Source organism: Bos grunniens, chromosome 5 (assembly GCF_055505025.1).
Source record: "Bos grunniens cultivar Pamir isolate PY7600 chromosome 5, Bosgru_T2T1.0, whole genome shotgun sequence".
Taxonomy (NCBI): Eukaryota; Metazoa; Chordata; class Mammalia; order Artiodactyla; family Bovidae; genus Bos; species Bos grunniens.
In genome coordinates this window covers 94524135-94548567 of record NC_141169.1, presented here as the reverse complement: position 1 = coordinate 94548567, position 24433 = coordinate 94524135, and the positions used below count along the sequence as shown (strand labels likewise).

Below are 24433 nucleotides of genomic sequence, written 5' to 3'. Positions count from 1 at the left end.
TGGAAGACTTTTAGGTAATCTACACCAAAGGTTACATCGTTGTCAGTGCCAGCCTTTCGAAGCAGGGAAAGCAAAGTTCAACAGAAGTATCAGCGACTTCTAATCAGGTTCCTTCCTTGCCCCGCCCCCTAGATTTAAACCTTCTCTAAAGCTTTCAGTGGTTTCAACACTGAAACCTTTAAAAATTGCAACTGCATAAACTTGAAAGGTCCCCAGGCGCTGCAGCGAGCAAGTGGCCTTTGGAGTTGAGAGCTTCCGCCCGCGGGGAAAAGAAAGAGTTCCGAAAGCGCAACCGATGGGCGGCGGTTACTCCGAGAGAGAAAAATCAGGCGACTTAGGGGAGGAGTTTGGGCGAGGTCGACCCGAGTGCTTTCAGCGACCCGGAGCCAAAAGCAGAGGAAATTAACCAGAGCGGGCGTGGCCTCTGTGTCCCGCCAGCCCCGCGCAGTGAAAAGTCCCACAGCTCCCGCGCGACGCGCTTCTGGGACCGGCTCGTGGTCTTTCTCCTGCTCAGATTCACAGCACCTGCTCGGGAGTGGTGTGTAAGTAGAGGGTGAGAAGAGAGAGGGTGGCGCCGGGAAGGGGGCCGGGGTGGCAGGTGCAGGCTTGGGGTATCTCTGCCGACCTGAAACTTGTTTGCACAGAGTAACTGCTAAAAGTTTGCTTTTCAATCCACTACTTTTAAAAGGGAGTTTCGTTCCTTTACCCCCCAACCCCGTAGATAAACTGTCAAACTCCAGGATTAAAACTTGAGAGAATAATTCTTTTTGTGTTTAAGTGATGATTTACCTACTTTGAATTCTCAAGCCAAGGGAGCATCCACTTGGAAAGGGCGCCAGTTGAGCTTTGGGGGAGTAAAACGTGAGCTCATGTAACAACAATCGAGGAATGGCTGCAGTTTAAGAAACTTCTGTTCATCCTAAGGGGGTAAAATCCTGCAGAACTTCTGAGATCCAGGACAAACTGGCCTTTGCATCGCCTGAAAGATAGAACTTGCTTTTCTTGGTTCACTTTGACAGGCCAGAGAAACATCAGCAAGGTAAAAATAATAGTAATAATGAACAAAGTGCAGCATGACCTGAATCAGATCCTATTAGATGAATTAGATACCACAGAGTCAGACATGACTGAAGCAACTTGGCAGCAGCAGCAGCAGCAGTCAGTTGACTGGAAAGCTAAGGATCAAACCCCTTGGGAAGGTTCTCAACTGTGGGGGTGGGTGAGGGGAGCCCAGTCTGGAGGTGGAAGCCATGTGGAAGGAGTAGAGGAGAGAGGAGCCCTTCCCTGGGAGTTAAGGCCTCATCTGTGACTGCCATTGCTGCACTTGGGCGGTGGGGGCCAGGGTGCCTACAGATTCTATCTCCCTGCTGCGGCGTTCTTTGAAATAGTCACAAGCCCTTTTGGTAGTCCTGACACCACTTTTTATTTTCTCCTTTTCCCTCTGCTGTTTACTCTCTAAGAAAGTGCCAAGTGGGCTGTCATCAAACATTATTGAATAGCCTTTGGAAACTTGTCCAGACCCCCAGCTAACAGACTTTAAACCAGGCCAGCCCAGTGTTCTCAGAGCCCTAGCCTGCTGTGAATACCAAAGAAGACACACCTTTTGAGTTCTTGGGGAATTAGGCTGGTATTGAGTTTTGCTGTCTTCTGAAGTTTCCAAAGTAAGAGGCCTGTGTGTGTGTGTGTGTTGGCCATCTTTGAAAAATAGCAAATCAGTCCAAATTTGCATATTACTTTCTGTGGCAGGGGCGGTTTTTCTGAGGGTTTGAGAGTGGAGTTTCTTTAATGCTGAGACTAGAAAAGGAGGTCAGCATAGTTTCCTGAGCATAGTCCCCCTCCCCCCACAGCCCAGCAGCATTCCCCCCACCCTCACCCCGAACACCTGGGCCCTGAAGCATAGGGGGCCATGTCTGCAGTCACTCAGTCTTTTCCATAAATTCTAGAACTCACAAACAGCAAGGAGACCACTGAACTGTCTTTTCTCTTTATCTCACGGGCAGTGTTCTGTTGCTTTAAGAAGGTCTGAAATCGCAGAGTCCTGACCATGGGAATGTGTGCTCACATTTTCTATGTGTTGCACAATATTGATGGAGAAAGGCCGCCATAAATAAGAGAACTTTGCTCTTTTTGGCCAAGAGTCTATAAAGAGAAGCGGGCTATTTCTCAGTTAATAGTATCTGTCACTAAACTGTGATAGACAATAAGGGGTGGGGGTGGGATTCTAGGGGGAGAGTGAGGGGGATAAAACAGGAAGGGGATTTGACAGAAAGAATTCCCCAGAAGACCAGGGTAGTCCAGAATTCTCCTTGATGGGGGATAGCCTACAGGTCCAATATTAGAGAAAACTGGGTTCCAGTCTTGGGCCCTCCACTGTGAATTTGGGTCAGATTACTAATTCTACCTCTCTGGGTCTCAGTTTCGTTATATGTTCAAGGTAGAGATGAATATTTGCTCTGACTACTTGAATTTCTCCAAGTTCTCAAGAGAGATAATGCTATGGCCTTTGAAAACTCTGAAATTGTATCCTCAGTGCTTAGAACAGTGCCAAGGTAAGGGCTTATTTATTCACCAAATACTTACCTAGCACTTACCAGATCCCACTGCCTTTCTTTTTTCATTTTTTTATTTCAAACTTTTTATTTTGTACCGCGGCATAGCCAATTAACAATGCTGTGACAGTTCCAGGCAAACAGGGAAGGGACCCAGCCACTCATAGGCACACATCCACTCTTTCCCAGACTCCCCACTTTATGCTCTATTCACTTAATCCTCCCAAGAGTTTTGTGAGGTAGGAGGTTTTATTAACCTCATGTTGCAGGGAAGATTCGTTAATCACAGCTGGTAAATGACAGAACTGGATCCACTACATCTAGTTCTGGAGCCTGTCTTTGTCCTTTGTAAAGGCACCCCCTCCACATTAGGTGACTGAGTCCCCTTCTCTGGTGAGATAGGTACATATATTCTCTATTATGCCAACCAATGAAAGGGACAACACACTGTCCAAATAGAATTTATCACTGGAACAATTTCTGTAACTCATCACCAAGTTTCATGTTTTGCTCTGCTTACTTTTCTTAGAAAATTTCTACTGCATTCCTTGACCACTCAAACCACTGAACACTTTAACTTCTGAATTATTATTATCACTGCTCTACCGCTCTCCTCTCTTGATGATCTTTCATGAACAAAGTTTCTAGTAACTTCTTTTTGGAGTGCAGTGCAATGGCATGGTGCAAGTTCAAGGCAGCTATCAACAAATAAACCTTGAAAAAAAAAGTCTAGATTAGCACCACCTAATTTTATGCTATAAATTACTCCTATTTCTTAATGTCTTACCTTTAGCTCTGCTTACCCCACCCTCAGATGTGCTGGGAGTGGATCACGTCCATCCTCAGAGGCGATTTGTGGGCCCACAGAGTGCAGTGTCAGGAGCTCAGTATTGGCCATCTCCCAAAACCACAGACTGGAGGAGCTAAGCCACATTCTTGGGGATTGAGAAATTCTCTCTGTGAAGTACACTTTGTGCATTGTTCACATTTAGAGGGAAAAAAAAAAAAAAAAAAAAATCCTGCCGTTGACCTTTGTCCCCAACTGCTCAGGATTTTGTGTTCTTTTCCCAGCAACAGTCTGAAAGTCTTCCACATTTTCTTTCCTCTTTCAATACCCATGTTTACTGAGAGAAAACCATCTTCTCAACTTTTCTTTCACTGCTAAATGCATTTCATTCTGAGAACATTGGTGAAGACCTACCAAAACCCGTTGACTTTTAAAACTAGGGTTGGATGGTAGCACCTCCTACTTGATAAACTTTTCTTGTTTGTTTGTTTTTTTTTTTAAATTAACCTCCCTGCTGTGTCTGTCCAGAGACATAGGATTTAGGGATTCCTTATTAAGCTAATTACTCCAAGTGCACTGTGAAGTCGGAGAAGGCAATGGCACCCCACTCCAGTACTCTTGCCTCGGAAATCCCATGGACGGAGGAGCCTGGAAGGCTGCAGTCCATGGGGTCGCTGAGGGTCGGACACTACTGAGCGACTTCACTTTCACTTTTCACTTTCACGCATTGGAGAAGGAAATGGCGACCCACTCCAATGTTCTTGCCTGGAGAATCCCAGGGACGAGGGAGCCTGGTGGGCTGCCGTCTATGGGGTCGCACAGAGTCGGACACGACTGAAGTGATTTAGCAGTAGCAGTACTGTGAAGAAGAATGCAGTTTATTGGTGACTCCTCCCCACCCCCATACTAGAACAATAGTAGATACATTAAATGTTGCAAAAAGCAAGGGGTGAAGGCTTCCTGGCAGTCTAGAGGTTGAGACTTTGCCATGTAGGCGGGTGTGGGTTTGATCCCTGTCGGGGGTGGGGCACTAAGATCTCACGTGCCTTGGTGGCCAAAAAAAAAAAAAAAGGCCCCATAAAACAGAACCAGTGTTTTAACAACTGGTTCTTTGTCCAGCAACAGTTGGGAAGAAAATCCACAGCAAAAAAAAAAAAAAAAAAAAATCTTTAAAAATGTTACTAAAAGTATAATATTATCTTGCACTGAGAAATGTGGACTGAAAAAAACATAATGTGAGAGCTATGAGTTCAGTTTTTGTTGAGGCTTACTGAGGACTGTAGTCCAGGAGACAGCCCCTCAGCTAGCTTCTCTAAAGCTGAGGAACTTCTCTAAAGAGGTATATGGAGAAGTCAGTATATAAATGATTTGGTAAAGGGGGTATGTGCAGTCAAACCCAGATCTTGGTAGAAGGTTGCTGCTGGTTATGAGGAATAGATGTCTCCATTAATGATTTTAGTGCTTTTCTAGGTATGAGAAGATACAATAAATCTGGCTCATAAAAGTTTCTCCTGGAAAATGTCTAACTATCTGAAAGCCAGTTTTGCCAGTTTTCCTAGAACACAGGGTGACTTCTTTCAGATAAACTCTGAACTCCTTTCAGGGCATGATAAAGATTCTCATAGAATCAGATGGCAAGTGACAGTCTTTAGCTGGCAGAATCTATCATACTTGCTTTCAAGACTACTGACCTGTGGAGGTGGATTAATTTGCTACTGTGTGTGTGTGTGTGTGAGTGTTTAAGCTAAATGCAGCTGATCCTTGAACATCATGGGGGTTGGGGACCTATCCTATGGGTAGGTGAGAATCCACGTATAACTTATAGTCACCCCCTCCTTATACACAGTTCCTCTATATCCATGGCTCTGCATCTGCAGATTCAACCAACTACTGATTGTGTACCACTCTGGTATTTAGTATCGAAAAAAATCCAAATATAAGTAGATCCACATGATTCAGATCTGTGTTGTTCAAGGGTTAACTGTACATTTCTATTTGCCTGAACCCAAGGAGGCTATTTTTAGCCTACCTTTCAAACTAGAGATTGCTTAGGAAGCTTTGGGTTTTTATTTCCAAAATGGGACTAATACTTACCTTGTAGTATAATTGGAAGAAGAAGGAAGATAACTGGTAGAATGGGTGCTGGCACTGGGGCAGGTGTAGGGTAGGGGCAGGATAGGCATTCACTCAATGTTAGCTGAATCAGAATTAAGCAGTTTGCAGTCTCTTGAAGGAGACAGCACAGTGTGGTTGGTTTATGAGATGTGAGATCAGAGACTTGGGTTCTTCTCCCAGTGTGGCTACTCAATATCTCTAATTTCCATTTTTTTCATCTGTAGAATAGATATACTCATGAGGATTATAGTCTTATAGAAATTATGTAAGGTAACGCACATAAAGTACATGGTATAATATAGCCAAGTCTTATAAAATTAAATATATATGTATTATATATATATAGACATATATATAGACTTGTCACATTCAACAGTAACATACAGACAACTGGATGACCAGTAGCAGAGTCTGGAAAGATATATAGGTTTATAGATTTTTGGTAGATGGATAAAATGATTAGAATAATTTCTCTAAATAGGTTGCATGCAGGGGTTGAGTTTTAAAGGCAGGAACAGATATGTCTGCAAGAGGCAACACTCCATGCTAAGCCAGTAAAATGGTGTTTAAGCTTGGGTATGAGAAAAGATGGGCTTCCCAGGTGGCACTAGTAGCAAAGAACCCACCTGCCAACGCAGGAGATGTAAGAGACGCGGGTTTGATCCCTGGGTCGGGAAGATCCCCTGGAGAAGGGCACAACAACCCACTCCAGTATTCTTGCCTGGAGAATCCCATGAACAGTGGAGCCTGGCGGGCTACAGTCCATAGGGTTGCAGAGAACTGGACATGACTGAAGCGACTTAGCATGCATGCACATATGCCCTCATGATAAAAGATGTGTGTTTATGTGGAAGAAAGAGAAGGTGTAGTAGTGGGGCTGATAATAGAACAGAGGAGGTTAAAAAGAATGTCAGATAGTGCAGACTTTGAGCTTTTTCCGAAATTCTTACCCACTTGGATTTGAGTATCATCTGTGCACCCCTTCTTCCTCCTCCTGAGCACTTCCCCAGTTACTCTTCCAACTCTAGATTCAGGGAGTTACATTCCATTTACTCTTGACAGCTTTTCGATGCGAGTAAATATAGAATATGAAGTGACTTGAAGAGTTTTGTAAAGCTAATCCTCCTCCCCTTGTCCCTTCTATGAAAGTATCATAAATGCTTATTTCTCCCCCCACATTTGCAAGCCTTTTATTTTATGTTTCCATTATCCTGTTTCACCCTCTTCACTTGTGTTGGTGTGAATGAGGACCCTGGTCATGGTGATCGTGATGATCATGATAAGGAGATAATAAGCTTTATTGAGGGTTTTCATGGACCTGGCACTGTGCTAGGTATGTTCCACATGTTATCTCACTTAAATCTTGACAATAACCCACTAAGTTGGGAGATGCCAACTCATTGGAAAAGACCCTGATGCTGGGAAAGACTGAGGGCAGGAGGAAAATGGCGGGGACAGAGGATGAGATGGTTGGATAGCATCACCGATGCAATGTACCTGAGTTTGAGCAAACTCCCAGAGATGGTGAAGGACAGGGAAGCCTGGCGTGCTGCAGTCCGTGGGGTTGCAGAGTTGGACACGAGTTAGTAACTGCTGAACAACAACTATTCCTATCTTACCAATGAACAAATCCAGTTCACAGAGGCTAAATCTCTAAAGCAAAGACAATAACCAAATGATGTGACTGGAATTCAAATCCTGGAGTCTGAGATCTTGATTACCACTGAAATGACAAAAGGTTGTGAACTGGATTTATAAAGAAGGGCATGTATGAGAACTTAGGCATTTCTACTCAAACATTAATGGTACTACTATGTACATAGTCTGATGTTTTGAAAGAGATTCATGGATTCTGGTTTGTGTCCAATTTGTGGCTCATCTTGATGCAAAATATAATTTTATTCTAGCTTTAGTGAAGTTAACCTGTGTATATTTGCTTGTGATAACCCCTATATTTTCATTTTCACACAGTACTTGTTTGATATGTTCAAGCTTAATAATATAGAACCAGAAAAAACCAGGGAGGGGGTGAGATGAATTGGGAGATTAGGACTGACATATATACACTATTGATACTATGTATAAAATAGATGACTAATGAATGAGAGCCTACTCTACAGCACAGGGAACTCTACTTAGTGCTTAGTTGTGACCTAAATGGGAAGGGAATCCAAAAAAAGAGTGGCTGTATGAATAGGTATAGCTGATTCACTTTGCTGTACACTAGAAATTAATACCGGAGAAGGCAATGGAAACCCACTCCAGTACTCTTGCCTGGAGAATCCCAGGGACGGGGGAGCCTGGTGGGCTGCCCTCTATGGGGTCGCACAGAGTTGGACACGACTGAAGCGCTTTAGCAGCAGCAGCAGCAGAAATTAATACGACATTGTAAAGCAGCAGCTGCTGCTGCTGCTGCTAAATCGCTTCAGTTGTGTCCGACTCTGTGTGACCCCACAGATGGCAGCCCACCAGGCTCCCCTGTCCCTGGGATTCTCCAAGCCAGAACACCAGAGTGGCTTGCCATTTCCTTCTCCAATGCATGAAAGTGAAAAGTGAAAGTGAAGTCGCTCAGTCGAGTCCAACTCTTAGCAACCCCATGGACTGTAGCCTACCAGGCTCCTCTGTCCATGGGATTTTCCAGGCAAGAGTAAAGCAGCTATACTCTAATAAAAACAAATTAAAAAAAAAGAACACCATGGATAAGAGCAAAGACTATTTGTATTTCTTGACTTACATAAAAAGAGTAACTTAAATAAATGATTAAAATGGAAAAAAAAAGAACTAAAAAAAAAAACATGATACTATTCATTAAAAAAAATCTAAATGATTATTTTTTCTTCAAATAACTCAAAATATTTTCAAGAACAATGTGGTTAATACTGTAGTATAAGGACACCAAGTGACCATCAAGTTATTTGGGGGTATTTATGTCTGTTTTTTCCTATCTTATCTAAAATCTTTTTAACATTCCAGACCAAAATCAAAAAAATGGCCAACCTTTCGCAGCTAATGGAGAATGAAGTATTCATGGCCTTTGCCTCCTACACGACAATTGTGCTTTCAAAAATGATGTTTATGAGCACTGCAACTGCATTCTATAGACTGACAAGAAAGGTAAGACACGGGAGGCAGTATTTTAACAGTTGGGATTCTGGAAAGCAATTTTCTTATTTTTTTTTTTTTTTTTTGTGAAACCCAGTGGCATATTGTTTAATACTGTAAATGAATATGCAGTCATTTAGTTCAAGTGGTTCTGATATATTTACAGAATAGGTAGTTTCTCCCAGAAATCAGTAAATGGTTGTTTGTTTTTATTGTTCAGTTAGCATATGAGATTTCTGAAGTATCAGATTTTTCAAGGAAACTTTGTGATATTGAAGTTAATTTTGCTAACTAGAGCTTAGAAAATAGTCACTTTCTAGACAGTGAATTGATGTTTTCAGCTCTATTACAGATCAGGGATATGCCTTAGGGCACAGAATTAAGTTCTTATTGTTATCAAGAGAGTCTCTATGATTGGGACAAGGCATTTGAATTCTGTGTTGTTATGATTTCTTAAGTGAATAGTATTTCTACCCAGCATTATAACAATTTTTTTTTTAATGGAGGCTTGGGGAAGGTGGTAGAAAGTTTTGAAACACATAACCCATATAGAGGGGTAGAGCTTCCCTGATGGCTCAGTAGAAAAGAATCTGCCTGCAGTGCAGGAGATGCAAGAGACATGGATTCAGCCCCTGGTCTAGGCAGATCCCTGGAGGAGAAAATAGCAACCCACTCCAGTATTCTAGCCTACAGAATCCCATGGACAGAGGAACCTGGCAGGCTGCAGTCCATGGGGTCGCGAAAAAGTCAGACACGACTGAGTGACTGAGCACGCAACCTGTATGCAAGTTGGTTTTGTGACAACAGTGACATGGGTAAAGCAAAGCTACAAAGTTAGATGGTTTTTACTGGTGTGACTCCTGTGCCCGTTCACCAGCTTCTTTCTGGAAAACATCATTTCTCTCTCTTGGTCCCGGTCCTGAGTTTCTGTCCTCCAGAGCCTTACTTTATTTAGAAGTCATAGTCCTCCCTAAGGTATTTCCTTATTACTGTCTTGAGGTATCATTCCTTCCCAATGATGTTTGCATTTTAATGGGGCACATATCCACACGGGTAAACCTCTTGGCTATAAAGTGGCTGCTACTACCGGGTCTTAACTCAGTGGTAAAGAATCCACCTGCCAGTGCAGCAGACATAAGAAATGAGGATTTGATCCCTGAGTCAGGAAGTCCCCTGGAGCAGGAAATGGCAACCCACTCCAGTATTCTTGCCTGGGAAATCCCATGGACAGAGGAGCCTGGTGGACTATGGTCCATGGTGGTCTCAAAAGAGTCAGACACAGCTGAGAGACTAAACGAGCAACCACCAGATCCTCACTATCCTCTAGAAAACTGTGATGTCAAGGACAGCAGAAATGTTGCTTGTCTTAGAAGAAAAGGGGAAGGGAATTCGAATTTGTGAAGTGCCAGTGATCTATGCTAGGCACCGTGACACTCTGTGTGCCAGGTCATGGAAGCATTTTACATAATTGTTAGCGTTATCCTGTGAGATGAGCATTACTCTTCCCATTTTATGGATGAGGAAATCAAAATCAGAGTGGTTCAGTGGTTTTCCCAAGATTACACACCAACCAAGGCTGAGGCTGAGATTCAAATTCAGATTGGTTTAAACTCCTATTTCAAGCACTTTCCGTTGTAATACATTATTTACTTACTCAAAATCTCTTTATTGAACATCCAGTATGTGCCATGCATTTATTTCAGAACCAGACAGACAGATCTGCCCTCAAGAGCTGATCAGTTCTCCTCAACATCTTTATCTGAAATAAATGCTCATGTCGTATTAAGAAAAATACTATAATATTTATGAAGTTTCTCAGCTTAAATTAAGGCTAATTTTATAGTTCATGTTTTTCTTTATTATAAATCATTAAATAGTGGAACATAAGTATTTTTAAATGCATGTTTCAAGTTTCAGGGAATAGGGAAATCATTTCAAAGAGCATAATAATGACAGGAAGGACTATGTACAAATATGCCCTGGAACATGTGCTTGGTGTTTATCGGAATGCAATTCAGCTTCTTATATTTCACTGGATTGTTCAACCTAAAGTTTTAGTTAATTCAGAGGAAAAAGAGGCACACATATCCTAACAAAGTACAAAACACTTTACCTCTCCCCACTCTTTTATGCTGCATGCCTGTTCTCTGGTATCTTTGGCAAATAAACTAATGACTTTCATATGAGCCAATCAGTTGGAAATAATGTTCTTCAGGAAAAGTGCATCAACATTACTATTAAGTGCCAGTTCACCACAATAATAACTTTTTATTATTTTAATGAGGACTCAGAATTATACTTTTTTCTGGTTTTGCTGCCTTTTCACTGTTTTTATTTATTGGTTTTTATTTAAGTTCTTATTTATGCTTCTCTTTAAAAATTTTTTACACTGTTATTAAAAATTCAGGTTTTAAGAGAGATGCTTTCTCCTGTGTGTATGTGCTCAGTTGTGTCCAACTTTCTGCTACCTTATGGACTGTAGCCTGCCAGGCTCCTCTGTTCATGGGATTTCCCAGGCAAGAATACTGGAGTGGGTTGCCATTTCCTCCTCCAGGGGATCTTCCGGACCCAGGGATCAAACCTGCATTTTCTGTGTCTCTTATGTTGGCAGGCAGATTCTTTACCACTAAGCTACATGAGAATCCACATTCTTTCTCCTAACACTGGGTTTGATCTATAGCTCCCAAATTTTTTTTTTCACAATGACCAACTTGGATGCCTGTATTTCTTCTGATAAAATATGAATATCAGGTAGAGTACCCCCCCCGCCCCATGTTATTTGGTATTTGAAATAGGTTTGTTTTTTTCTTGGTATTTGGAATAGGTTTTTGCCAACCCAGAAGACTGCGCGGGCTTCGGCAAAGGAGAAAATGCCAAGAAGTATCTTCGGACAGATGACAGGGTGGAACGTGTTCGAAGGTAAACCAGTGTCTCCTGAAATGACTCATTTGATCACAGGATGTTGGTCTCAGAGTCAAGTGAGGATGTTGGGGTCTTGAAGAAAAAGAAAAGTCAATCATTTTACCTACTGTGTATAATTATAGAAAATTAGCAATCTAGAAGTTTCCAACTATCACTGTGATTGCATGTATTTCCAATTTAGCTTTTCTGTGCACTTTGTTAGGGGTAATGACTTTGTTCTGTGTAGGGATTTATCAAAAGTAATGACAGGTAGGAGGTGAAATGAGGACGGTAGATTCTTGCAGTTTTTGTCCTCTTTCTCCAGAGGTGAGACTGTCAGCTTGGGTAAAAGTTTGAAGAACTAGGTATTTTTGTATAAAATGGAAAGTATGAACTTGGGAAATCTCTCCCTATCATCTCTCTCCCTCCTTTGTAGATATTATATTTAATGTACAGAGAATTCAGTGAACAATGAAAAGCAAAAAGCCAAGATACCATCTACCCAGCTTCCTAGTGATACCACTAATAAACTTATTTTAAAAGCACATTCAATTCTAGTTCTGAAGGTATATTTCTTAATCCTTGTCATAAAGTGATGTAAATTACAAACTTTTTCTTTCATCTTTACTGAAGCTTAATTGACAAAATTGTAAGTGTACAATTTGCAGTGTACAATGTCATTTGATACACATATATATTTCTAAGGAGTCTTTCCATTGAATTAGTTGACATTAATTAATGAATTTCATTAATTAACACTTCCATCACCTCTCAGATTTCATCTCTCCTCCCCTCTCTTTTGGTGAGAACATTTAAATTCTGCTCTCATAGCAACTTTCAGTTATATGTGCTATGTGCTCAGTTGCTCAGTAATGTCTGACTCTTTTGTGGACCCCTGGACTCTTAACCCGCCAGCCTCCTCTGTCCATGGAATTTTCCAGTCAAGAATACTGGAGAGGGTTGCCATTTCCTACTCCATGGGATCTTCCCGACCCAGGTATTGCACTCGCATCTCTCGCATCTCCTGCATTGGCAGGCCGTTTCTTTACCACAGTGGCGCCTGGGAAGCCCCAGCTTTCAGTTACACAGTTACACAATAACAGTGTTATCTGCTGTAGTCAGTGTGTTATCCTTTAGATCCTCAGACCTTGTTCATCTTATAACTGACACTTAGTGCTATTTTCTCAACCTCTCCAGATTTCCCCCAACCCCTATCCCCTGGAAACGACTACTTTCTGTTCTTATGAGTTCAGCCTTTTTTCCTTTTGGTAGATTCCATTTATAAATGATACCATACAATATTTGTCTTTCTCTGTCTTAGTGATTTCATTCACCATAATGTCCTCCAGGTTCATCCAAATGACAAGATTTCCTTTTTTTTTTTTTTTAAGACCGAATAATATTCTGATCTTTTTGGGATAATGGTAGGTAAGTTCTGTGCTATGCTGTGCTGTGCTTAGTTGCTCAGTTGTGTCTAACTCTTTGTGACCCCATGGACTGTAGCCCATGAGGCACCTCTGTCTATGAGGATTCTCCAGTCAAGAATACTGGAGTGGGCTGCCATGCTCTCCTCCAGGTATCTTCCCAACCCAGGGATCGAATACAAGTCTCTCGCATTGCAGGCAGATTCTTTTAACATCTAAGTCAGCAGGGAGGACCTTCCAAACTGTTCTCCATAGTGGCTGTACTGGTTTACATTCCTGGCAGCAATGTAGAAGAGTTCTCTTTTCTCCATATTCTGGCAAGTATTTGCTACCTCTTGCCTTTTTCACAGTAGCCATCTTAATAGGTGTAATGTGATAACTCATTTTAGTTTTGATTTGCATTTACCCAGCTGATTAGTGATGGTGAGTACCTTTTCATGTACCTCTTGGCCATTTGGATGTCTTCTTTGGAAAAATGCCTATTTGGGTCTCCCTTTTTTAATTGGATTATTTTATTTATCTATTAGTTTGGGGCTATGAAATTGTGAGTTCCTTATATATTTTTAATATTAACTGCTTATCAGATATGAGGTTTGCAAATATTTTTTCCCATTACATAACTTGCCTTTCAATTTTGTTGATGGCTTCTTTTGCTGAGCAGGAGCTTTTTGATTTGATGTAGTCCCACTTGTTTATTTTTTTTTTGCTTTTGGTGTCAAATTCAAAGATATCATTGCCAAGACCAGTGTCAAAGAGCTTACCACCTTTATATTCCCTCTAGAAATTTTATGGTTTCAGGTCTTATGTTCAAGTCTTTAATTCATTTTGAGTTGATTTTTGTGTATGGTATAAGATAGGGTTCAGTTTCTTTTGCATGTGGAAATCTAGTTTTCCTGACACAATTTACTGCAGAGGCTGCCCTTTCCTGCTGTGTATTCTTGGCTTCTGTGTAAAAAATTGAGTATACATGCCTGAGTTTATTTTTGGGTTCTCTATTCTGTTCCATTGATCTGTGAGTCTGCTTTTATGCCAAAAAAATACTGACTTGTTGTCTATAGCTTTGTAATGTAGTTTGAAATCGGGAAGTGTGAAGTCTCCAGCTTTGTTTTTATTGCTCAAGATTGCTTGGATATTCAGGGTCATTTGTGGTTTCACACAAATTTGCAGACTTTAAAAAAAAAATTCTCAAAAAATGCCTTTGGGATTTTGAGAGGGAGTACATTGAATCTGTAGATTACTCTGGGTTGTGTGGACATTTTAACAGTGTTAACAATTTTTCCAGTCCATGAGGAGAGAATATCTTTCCATTTATTTATATTTCTTTCATCAGTATGTTATGGTTTTTAGTATATAGCTCTTCCCCTCTTTGGTTAAGTTTATTCCTAAGCATTTTATTCTTTTTGATGCTATTTTAAAGTTTGTCTTCCCCAGGTGACTTAGTGGAAAAGAATCCAGTTGCCAAGCAGAAGACAGGTTCAATCCCTGGGTCGGGAAGATCCCCTGGAGAAGGAAATGGCAACCCACTCCAGTATTCTTCCCTTGGAGATCCCATGGACAGAGGAGCCTGCTGGGCTACAGTCCATGGGGACTCAAAGGGTCGGGTACAGCTTAGTGACTAAACAGCAACAGCAATAAAGTTAGTCTATTTTATCCTTCCAAAAAATCAGCTCTTCGTTTCATTGATTTTTTCTATTGTATTTTTAGTTTCTATTTCCTTTATGTCTATTCTGATCTTTGTTATTTCTTTCCTTTACTAATTTTGGGCTTAGTTTGCTTTTCTTTTTTTAGTTTCTTGATACGTCAGGTTAGGTTGTTCATTTGAGATTTTTTTCTTAAATGTGGGCGTTTATCACTATAAACTTCATTCTTAGATTTCCTTTGCTGAGTCCTCATGAGTTTGGTATGTTCTGTTTCTATCTTTATCTGTCTCAAGATAGTATTGATTTCTCTTTTTTCTTTGACTTGTTTGTGAATTTTCCAGTTTTCTTTTTGTAATTGATTTCTAGTTTCATATTGTTGTGGTTGGAATAAATGCTTGATTTTGCACTTCTTAAATTTATTAAGACTTGCTTTTTGGCTTAAGATATGATCTATATTGGAGAATGTTCTATGTGTGCCTGGGAAGAATGTATATTCTGTTGCTGTTGGATGTAAAGTTCTATAAATGTCTTTTAGGTCCATCTGAGCTAAGTGATCTTTCTAGATGATCTATCCATTGTTGAAAATGAGATATTGAAGTCCTCTATAATTATGGTATTGTTATTTCTCCTTCAGATCCGTTACTGTTTGCTTTATATATTAAAGTTTCCTATGTTGGGTGCGTATATATTTACCAATGTTATGTCCTCTTAATGCCTTGATCCCCTTTATCATTATATAATGAACTTTTTTGTCTCTTGTTACAGTTTGTTTTGATATAAGTATAGATTTTTCAGCTTTCTTTTGGCTTCCTTTTGCATGGAATATCTTTTTCTACTCCTTCACCTTGTGTCTATGTATGACTTTAACTCTTCATAGGCAGCATATTGTTAGGTCTTGTCTTATTTTTGTCTGTTCACTCATTCTTATTTGATTGGAGAAGTTAGCCCATTTTGATTTAAAGTAATTTCTGATGCTTTCCTGGTGGCCCAGATGGTAAAGAATCTGAATGCAATGCAGGGGTCCTGAGTTTGATCCCTAAATTGGGAAGGTCCCCTGGAGAAGACAATGGCTACCCACTCCAGTGTTCTTGCCTGCAGAATTCCCAGGACAGAGGGGCCTGGCGGGCTACAGTCCATGGGGTCACCAAGAGTCAGACATGACTGAGTGACTAACACTTTCACTTCACTTCTTGTACTTATTGCCATTTTGTTAATTTTTTTCTTCGTTGTTTTGGAATTCCTTTGTTCCTTTCTCTTTCATTGTGATTTGGTGATTTTTCTCTAAGGGTAAGCTTTGATTGCTTTCCTTTTATCTTTTGTGTATCTACTATGAGTTTTTACTTGGTGGTTACCCTGAGTCTTATGTAAAACATCTTGTTTTATATTAGTAATAGTCTATTTTAAGTTGATAACAACTTAGCTTTTAATGCATGCAAGTGACTTAATGACTAAACAACAACAACAAATCTTAATCCACATTTTCTAACTGATTTATTGAGAAAGTTGAGGAAAGAGCCAAGTTTATATCAAAAGAAGAATATGAAGATGTGCACAAGTGCAGGATTGAAGACTAAGTTAATCTTGAGACTATATACCATAAGGGAATCTGCAGAAATCTTTGGAGGGGCTTCAGACTTTCCAGAAAATCAAAAGTGAAAAGGCAAATATGATCTTGATTCTAAAGGGATTAGATGCTGCAGCTGATACCTGAATTAGAGAAGTAAATTTTTTTTTCAGTCTCCATTTCATTATCTATTTATACTCACCAAATTTTAGAAGTGTAGTCAAATATATTCATGGTGTTTCCTATCTTAACTATTCATCAGAAAACTAAATATCTAAATGTTTAAGTATGGCTGTGAAAACTCCTCACTGCTTCTTTAATTTTATATAATTTTGCTTATCCTGTGAAATGTGTCTAGAATTACACCACAGTGTAGGTGTGCAGTAGAAAACACTAAATGAAGATGGCACATAACTTCAGTGTTTCTCGTGTTAGAAAGATGGATTGGCAATAGAATCTCAGTAGAGGAAATTCTTCAGTGGGGAGGTCAGTCAAGATGGTGGCACAGGGGGCTCCTGAACTTCTCTCTTTACACTCGTGTTGTTGTTCAGATTGTTCGGTGGCTAAGTTTGGTGGCTAAGTCCGATGTGTCTGACTTTGTGACTCCATGGACCACAGTATGCCCATGAAAGCTTAGCTAAAGAAATAGTATTTGGGGATTTTAGATGCCTTCCATTTTCCCTTCTCAGCCCCTACTTCTGTCTCTCTTGCCCATGGGATGGTATTTCTAGAGGAGAAAGCCATTATCTAAGCTGACCTTCTCATCAGATTGTGAACAACAAATAAAATTTAGTGACAACAATTGCCCTTAGTTGTGAAAGGAGTGAGTGCCCTTGAGGAGGTGCAGGGACTGTGTGTACAGCGCCCCCTGGTGATCAGACACTGGCTTTTCAATGTGGCAAGAAAGAATCTCCAGGAAAGAGAAGCTTCTAGTTTCCAGGTGTATTTTTTGAGATCAGATCAGTTCTGTTAACAAAGTGATTTACTAAATCACTTTTGGAGATACTTTTCAGAATAAAAGTTCCCACAATCTCCCCTCTCCATTTTTAACCTAGAATTTTTCTTTTTCATTACTTCTATTTGTAATTATCAAGTTGTTTCTATTAGCATATTTTGGTGACAGGGACTGAATTTGGCTACAAAGGGCATGAAAGTTATGCTTTTAGGCATGCAATATTGAGAAAATATACACTATACATATGGGACCCTTAATTAAAAATATAAAGTAATATGTGTTGAAATGTCAAGATAAGTAGCCTAAAGTAAGTTATTTATATTTTGGGCATATGGAAATCAATAATGTTTAGAAAGCCTTTTACATTATGCATTTATTTAATCCTATCCCATATTGTTCTAGAAAGAATTCAAGACTATATACATTGCCCATGTGTGTGTGTGTGCATGCGTGTGCATGCGTGCACACACACGCACACTTAGTCGCTCTGTCATGTCCAACTCTTTGCAGCCCCTTGGGCTGCAGCCTGTCAGGGTCCTCTGTCCATGGATTTTTCCAGGCAAGAATACTGGAGTGGGTTGCCATTTCCTACTCCAGGGGATCTTCCTGACTGAGGGATCAAACCCACGTCTTTTGCATCTCCTGCATTGACAGGTGAATTCTTTACCACTGAGCTACCTGGGAAGTCCCATGTACATTCCTTACAACAAGATAAAAACCAGGGCAGCTGAAGAAATAAGGTGAAACATTTAAAAGAGAAAAAAAAAGGGTTTTAGTACTTAGGAAGAGATGTTTCGAATAAGCTACCTTCAGTGAAGTTTAATTTGGGGATTTTAGATGCCTTCCACTCTCCCTTCTCAGCCCCTACTTCTGTCTCTCAATAGAGAATACCTCTTTATTGAGACTTTTCAGTGGGGTCCAGTTGACACTCACTGGGAATTCTTGAAGGAAGTGGAGGATGGGATAAAACTTAAAGCTAGATGATTCCTTTCTGGCTCCAATGCATGAATGAAGCATTTATTGAGGGATTACTGTGTGTCTCACTGTCACTCCTTTTATTGGAATGCTGTAAAATGGCTTTAAGACTGACTCCCTGCCCTTGAGGGGTCTATAACTTTTCCACTGAAAAGCAGACTAACGTGCATGTGGTACTTAAAGAATGATATAAAGCTATCTCTCATTAGATGTTAAGTAGCAGGATACAAATATAACTTCCTAGGGTCTTTGGGAATATTTCATAAGGGAAGAAGTTGAAGAATGTTAGGATTTGGAAGGAAAAAAGGAAATGAGAGGACGTGGGAGTTTGGAAAAATTTCTTTGCAGGAACTTGAACACACTGCTACACGCTGAGCATAAAGAGCTTTGGGTAAGAGAAAGGAGTCAGCTGGTCTGGTGTGAAGCTCCTCTTGTGGTTGGCCACCCCCTGACAGTTCTCAATGATGTATAGCAACTCTGGTTTAGGTCAGGGCGATGCTGAGATCCGAGTGGTTCTGATCTGACTGAAGCATCTTGAGCACAGAGCAGGGCTGGAGTTAAGGTCAGTCCAGAACAAGCTTGCACCAAGGGGCATCTGCCCAAAAGAGAAAGGACATGGGAACATGGGATGATGGAGAGGAAGTAACAGACCCTGGTAGGAAGTGCTCATAAAGGTGGATGTCCATCTGCTACTAGATTTTGGTAGCCATCTAGGAATGACACTGAAATGAAGGAAGCTTCCCCTTTAGGATGCTTTCTGTTGTTTGAGTAGAGAAAGGGTTACAGTGGGAAGGTGATACTGAACTACAGCAGATGCTCACCGGGAGAGGGTGTGTCTGCGGTGGGGTCTAAAAGGAAGAGTGATCGACAGGTACACACTGTTATATTTAGAAAGGATAACCAGCAAGGACCTGCTGTAGAGCACAGGGAACTCTGCTCAATATTATGTGGCAGCCTGGATGGGAGGGGAGTTTGGGGGAGAATGAATACATGTATATGTATGGCTGAGTCTCTTTGCTGTCCACCTGAAACTATCACAACATTGTAAATCGGCTATACTCCGATATAAAATAAAAAGTTAAAAAATAAAATTAAAAAAGAAGAGCATATAAGATGGCATAAATTAACACAGTGTGAGGCTCCATTGAAAACTGGCCTTACTAGAACAGTGAGGAATACTGTGAGACCATTTTGAGGGTTGAGGACAAGGAAAAAGAACTGAATGAAAAAAATAGAGGGAGGCCAGAAAAAATGGAGAGGCCAGTAAGTTCCAAGGAACCCCTGCCCTTGAATTTCCTTCCCCAAAGCCCCACCACTGGAGCTATTTACCCCTAATTTTCCTTGACTTTCTTCTCTGTTTTCACACTGTATTCTATTTGTCAATTGCTTAATATAGACTTGGGGCTTCCCAGGCAGTGCAGTGGTAAAGAATCTGCCTGCCAGTGCAGGAGACATAAGAGACACAGGTTCGATCCCTGGGTCAGGAAGATCCCTTGGAGGAGGAAATGGCAACCCACTCCTGCATTCTTGCCTGGAGAATCCCATGGACAGAGGATCCATGGACAGGCTGCAGTCCGTGGGGTCACAAAGAGTTGGACACAACTGACCAACTGAGCGCAAACAGATTTCTACATGGTCTCATCATTATAGGTTCTTTCTCAACTTTAAAAATGTCTGTCCTTTTAGAATGTGGTAAAGGAGAAAAGTAACATGGCCTAGATGGGAGGTGAAGAAATATCTGTGGTCCAGCAGGAGAATTCAAAGGATCCAAACAAATACCCTTGGTGTAATTGGTGATGTGAGCTCATCTTTAGTAGAAAACAGTGTTTCTGCCCTTTCTTGCCCACCTCGCTTTCAGTAACCCTTGGGTTGTTCCATAAAACAGAGGGAACAAGAATACTCATACCCTTTCTGTCTTGGCTTTATTTAGGAACATGTGGTTGTTTATTTAAATCTTTCAAAATTGTTATGTATCTAAGTTACTGTTACCTTCTGCATGCCTTTATGTTGTTATTCTGTTTGTCAGGAGAACTTAGAGATAATCTACAAGAGAAAGGAAAGGAGATGATAATGGTGATCTTTCAGATCAGATCAGATCAGTCGCTCAGTCCTGTCCGACTCTTTGCAACCCCATGAATCGAAAAAAGTGAAATTCGCTCAGTCGAATTTCAGTCCAGTCAATGGACTCTTTGCCACCCCATGCACTGCATAGTCTATGGAATTCTCCAGGCCAGAATACTAGAATGGGTAGGCTTTCCCTTCTCCAGGGGATCTTCCCAACCCAGGGATTGAACCCAGGTCTCTATCTTTCATTTTGAAATATGTATCAATAGCTTGGGTTTTTCTTACCTTGGGCGTGGGGTATCTCTTCACGGCTGCTCCAGCAAAGCGCAGCCATTGCTCCTTACCTTGGACTATCTCCTCACCGCTGCCCTTCCTGACCTTCAATGTGGGATAGCTCCTCAAGGCCCTCCTGCGCCCGCGCATCCACGGCTCCTTGGACGTGGGGTTGGTCCTCCCGGCCACCGCCCCTGGCCTCTGTCGTGCGGTTGCTCCTCCCTGCCGTGGCCCTTGGCCTCGGGCTTAGGGGCGTTGGGTAGCTCCTCCCGCCCGTCACCCCTGGCCTCGGGCTTGAGGCGTGGGGTATCTCCTCCCGGCGGCCGCTCTTGACCTTGGACGCGGGGTAACTCCTCTCTTCGCTGCCCCTGGCCTCGGGCGTGGGTTTCTCCTCCCGGCCGCCTATGGGATATTCCAAATCCTGAAAAATGATGCTGTGAAAGTGCTGCACTCAATATGCCAGCAAATTTGGAAAACTCAGCAGTGGCCACAGGACTGGAAAAGGTCAGGTTTCATTCCAATCCCAAAGAAAGGCAATGCCAAAGAATGCTCAAACTACCGCACGATTGCACTCATCTCACACGCTAGTAAAGTAATGCTCAAAATTCTCCAAGCCAGGCTTCAGCAATATGTGAACCGTGAACTTCCAGATGTTCAAGCTGGTTTTAGAAAAGGCAGAGGAACCAGAGATCAAATTGCCAACATCCGCTGGATCATAGAAAAAGCAAGAGAGTTCCAGAAAAACATCTATTTCTGCTTTATTGACTATGCCAAAGCCTTTGACTGTGTGGATCACAATAAACTGTGGAAAATTCTGAAAGAGATGGGAATACCAGACCACCTGATCTGCCTCTTTTTTTTTTTTTTTTCCACCCTTCCCACGACCAGACATGGTTGCTGTCGCAATCCTGATCTGCCTCTTGAGAAATTTGTATGCAGGTCAGGAAGCAACAGTTAGAACTGGACGGGGAACAACAGACTGGTTCCAAATAGGAAAAGGAGTTCATCAAGGCTGTATATTGTCACCCTGTTTATTTAACTTATATGCAGAGTACATCATGAGAAACGCTGGACTGGAAGAAACACAAACTGGAATCAAGGTTGCCGGGAGGAATATCAATAAATTTAGATATGCAGATGACACCACCCTTATGGCAGAGAGTGAAGAGGAACTCAAAAGCCTCTTGATGAAGGTGAAAGTGGAGAGTGAAAAAGTTGGCTTAAAGCTCAACATTCAGAAAACGAAGATCATGGCATCCGGTCCCACCACTTCATGGGAAATAGATGGGGAAACAGTGGGAACAGAGTCAGATTTTATTTTTCTGGACTCCAAAATCACTACAGATGGTGACTCCAGCCATGAAATTAAAAGACGTTTACTCCTTGGAAGGAAAATTATGACCAACCTAGATAGCATATTGAAAAGCAGAGACATTACTTTGCCAACAAAGGTTCATCTAGTCAAGGCTATGGTTTTTCCTGTGGTCATGTATGGATGTGAGAGTTGGACTGTGAAAGAAGGCTTAGCGCCGAAGAATTGATGCTTTTGAACTGTGGTGTTGGAGAAGACTCTTGAGAGTCCCTTGGACTGCAAGGAGATCCAACCAGTCCATTCTGAAGGAGATCAGCCCTGGGATTTCTTTGGAAGGACTGATGCTAAAGCTGAAACTCCAGTACTTTGGCCACCTCATGTGAAGAGTTGACTCATTGAAAAAGACTCTGATGCTGGGAGGGATTGGGGGCAGGAGGAGAAGGGGACGACAGAGGATGAGATGGCTGGATGGCATCACTGACTCGATGGATGTGAGTCTCAGTGAACTCCGGGAGTTGGTGATGGACAGGGAGGCCTGGCGTGCTGCGATTCATGGGGTTGCAAAGAGTCGGACATGACTGAGCGACTGATCTGATCTGATCAATAGCTTACAAGTTCTATCAAAATCTCAATTTATAGTCTAGATTCTTAAGAAGTTTTTAACTGTGGAAACTAGAACAGGGTTACCAGATTTGAGAATTAAGTACTTTATAAATATATTTATAAATATATATATTTTTTATAAATACACACTTTATATTAAAAAAAAATCCTGTCAGTAATTGACGTGTCTTGTGTTCACGATCGTAGCCAGAGGTGCCATGAATTGGAGAAAAAGTTGCGTCTAAGCCATGCTTTCTGTTTTCTAGCTGTGGTATGAAATTCAGATCTAGGATGCATGACTTTCCCTTTATTATTGTCTATTTGTGTATATTTTGCCCCATCACTACTAACTAATTCCTTTTGTAATTTTAGGATAGGTTGGCTGCCATTTTCCCCATGTTTGAAAGGCTAGTTATGTATTCTGTAATCTGTATGTGGAGAAAATGGAATTCTTGATATTAAGATCGGTAAATTGATTTCTGGTAACCTAGTGGCTTGGGTGAATGGGCAAGGGTGGTATCAGTGACCATTTTGCATCCTAGCACAAGTGAGGGGAGTCTTAAGAATGATACTAACCCAAAGGATTTTCTGCTTTTGGGAAGAAGAATTTTTATAAGAGGAATCTTGAATTGCTGTTGTACAGACCTCAGAAGAAAAAAATATTTTATATGTATAAAAATGATGGGAGTTTTATTATGTAGACGCACTTTTGATATTCTTGGAAGTGCAAAAAGCCTTCTTTCTTATATATTGAGATACACTGAAAATAAAAGAAACAAAATAATGAGTCATTCTAAATAACAGCCAAGTGGATAGGGAAGCAAGGGAATTTGAGAGAAATAAAATGAATCTTACTTTGCATGTTGAAGATCCATTAACACTTCTATTTAGTTTCAGAAGAGAGGGGAAAGTGAATATATTTCTGCTGATTTTGAAATTAGGGTTTTACAAGTCATCTTTTTTTTCCACAGAGCCCACTTGAATGACCTTGAAAACATCGTGCCATTTCTTGGTATTGGCCTTCTGTATTCCTTGAGTGGTCCAGACCTCTCTACAGCCATCCTGCACTTCAGACTCTTTGTCGGAGCACGAATCTACCACACGATTGCATATTTGACACCCCTTCCCCAGCCAAATCGCGCTTTGGCTTTTTTCATTGGCTATGGAGTTACACTTTCAATGGCTTACAGATTGCTGAAGAGTAAACTGTACCTGTAAAGAGAATCATACAACCCATTATCCAATGATTTTCTAAAAATTCTGTACTTCCAATTTATAATGAATCCTTTTATGATTTTAAGCGGGAGGGAAGCAGAGAAATTAAGATAGAGAAAACCCAATCTGCATATTAATGCCACCAATAGCCTTTATTCTTATTTTGTATTTACACAGGACATTTAACATAATTTTTAATTCCTTTGTCTTATTCATAAAGTACTTTGTCATAAATTTTGATTATAATTTGTAACATTTGTTCAACATATCATATTTTAAATCTTTAAAAAGAGTAAGTACAGGTATGTTAAACCTGTATTTCAGTGTTGATGAAATGGGTATATGAAATAAAGAATTCAGAGGATAATTTCATTTAGTTTTATTTTTCTCAAAATATTTACAAAAGTTTCAAGCTACAGAAAAGTAGTACCATGAACTTTTATATATGTTTCACCTAGATTTACCACTTGTTAACGTTTCGCCATATTTGCTTTAGTTCCATCATTCAATGTTTTTTCTGAACAATTTGAAAGTTGTTCAATTGCTAAGTCATGTCTGACTCTCTTTGGCCCCATGGACTGTAGCACACCAGGCTTCCCTGTCCTTCACTATCTCTGGGAGTTTGCTCAAATTCCTGTCCATTGAGTTCAATTGCTAAGTCGTGTCTGACTCTTTTTGGCCCCATGGACTGTAGCACATCAGGCTTTCCTGTCTTTCACTATCTCTGGGAGTTTGCTCAGACTCCTGTCCACTGAGTCAGTGATGCCATCCAACCATTTTGAAAGTGAGCTGCTTGTAAGACACTTCACTCTAAATACTTTAATATGTATCTTCTATGTACAAAACAGTCTCCAAATAACCATATCATCACACCAAAGAAATTTAACTAAGATGGTATAGATGAACCCATTTGCAGGGAAGAAATAGAGATCTCACTTGGTGCTCTGTGATGAC

At 40.8% G+C, this 24433-nt stretch overlaps 1 protein-coding gene across 1 annotated transcript; it reads left to right on the top strand.

The window, feature by feature from the left end:
* Nucleotides 1-444: 444 nt before the first annotated feature.
* On the top strand, nt 445-23846 carry MGST1 (microsomal glutathione S-transferase 1). Its single transcript, XM_086404075.1, has 4 exons — nt 445-542; nt 8425-8565; nt 11378-11472; nt 23236-23846. Exons 2-4 carry the CDS (start codon nt 8440-8442, stop codon nt 23480-23482), a joined length of 468 nt encoding a protein of 155 aa, XP_086260201.1. The 5' UTR covers nt 445-542; nt 8425-8439; the 3' UTR covers nt 23483-23846.
* Nucleotides 23847-24433: the final 587 nt, after the last annotated feature.

What these genes read in the sequence shown, in the direction of transcription:
- MGST1 (XM_086404075.1), top strand. Translation starts at nt 8,440, where the DNA reads ATGGCCAACCTTTCGCAGCTAATGGAGAATGAAGTATTCATGGCCTTT. An exon ending in TCTATAGACTGACAAGAAAG is followed by an intron (nt 8,566 to 11,377) that starts GTAAGACACGGG and finishes TATTTGGAATAG; the next exon opens with GTTTTTGCCAACCCAGAAGA. An exon ending in AGGGTGGAACGTGTTCGAAG is followed by an intron (nt 11,473 to 23,235) that starts GTAAACCAGTGT and finishes TTTTTTCCACAG; the next exon opens with AGCCCACTTGAATGACCTTG.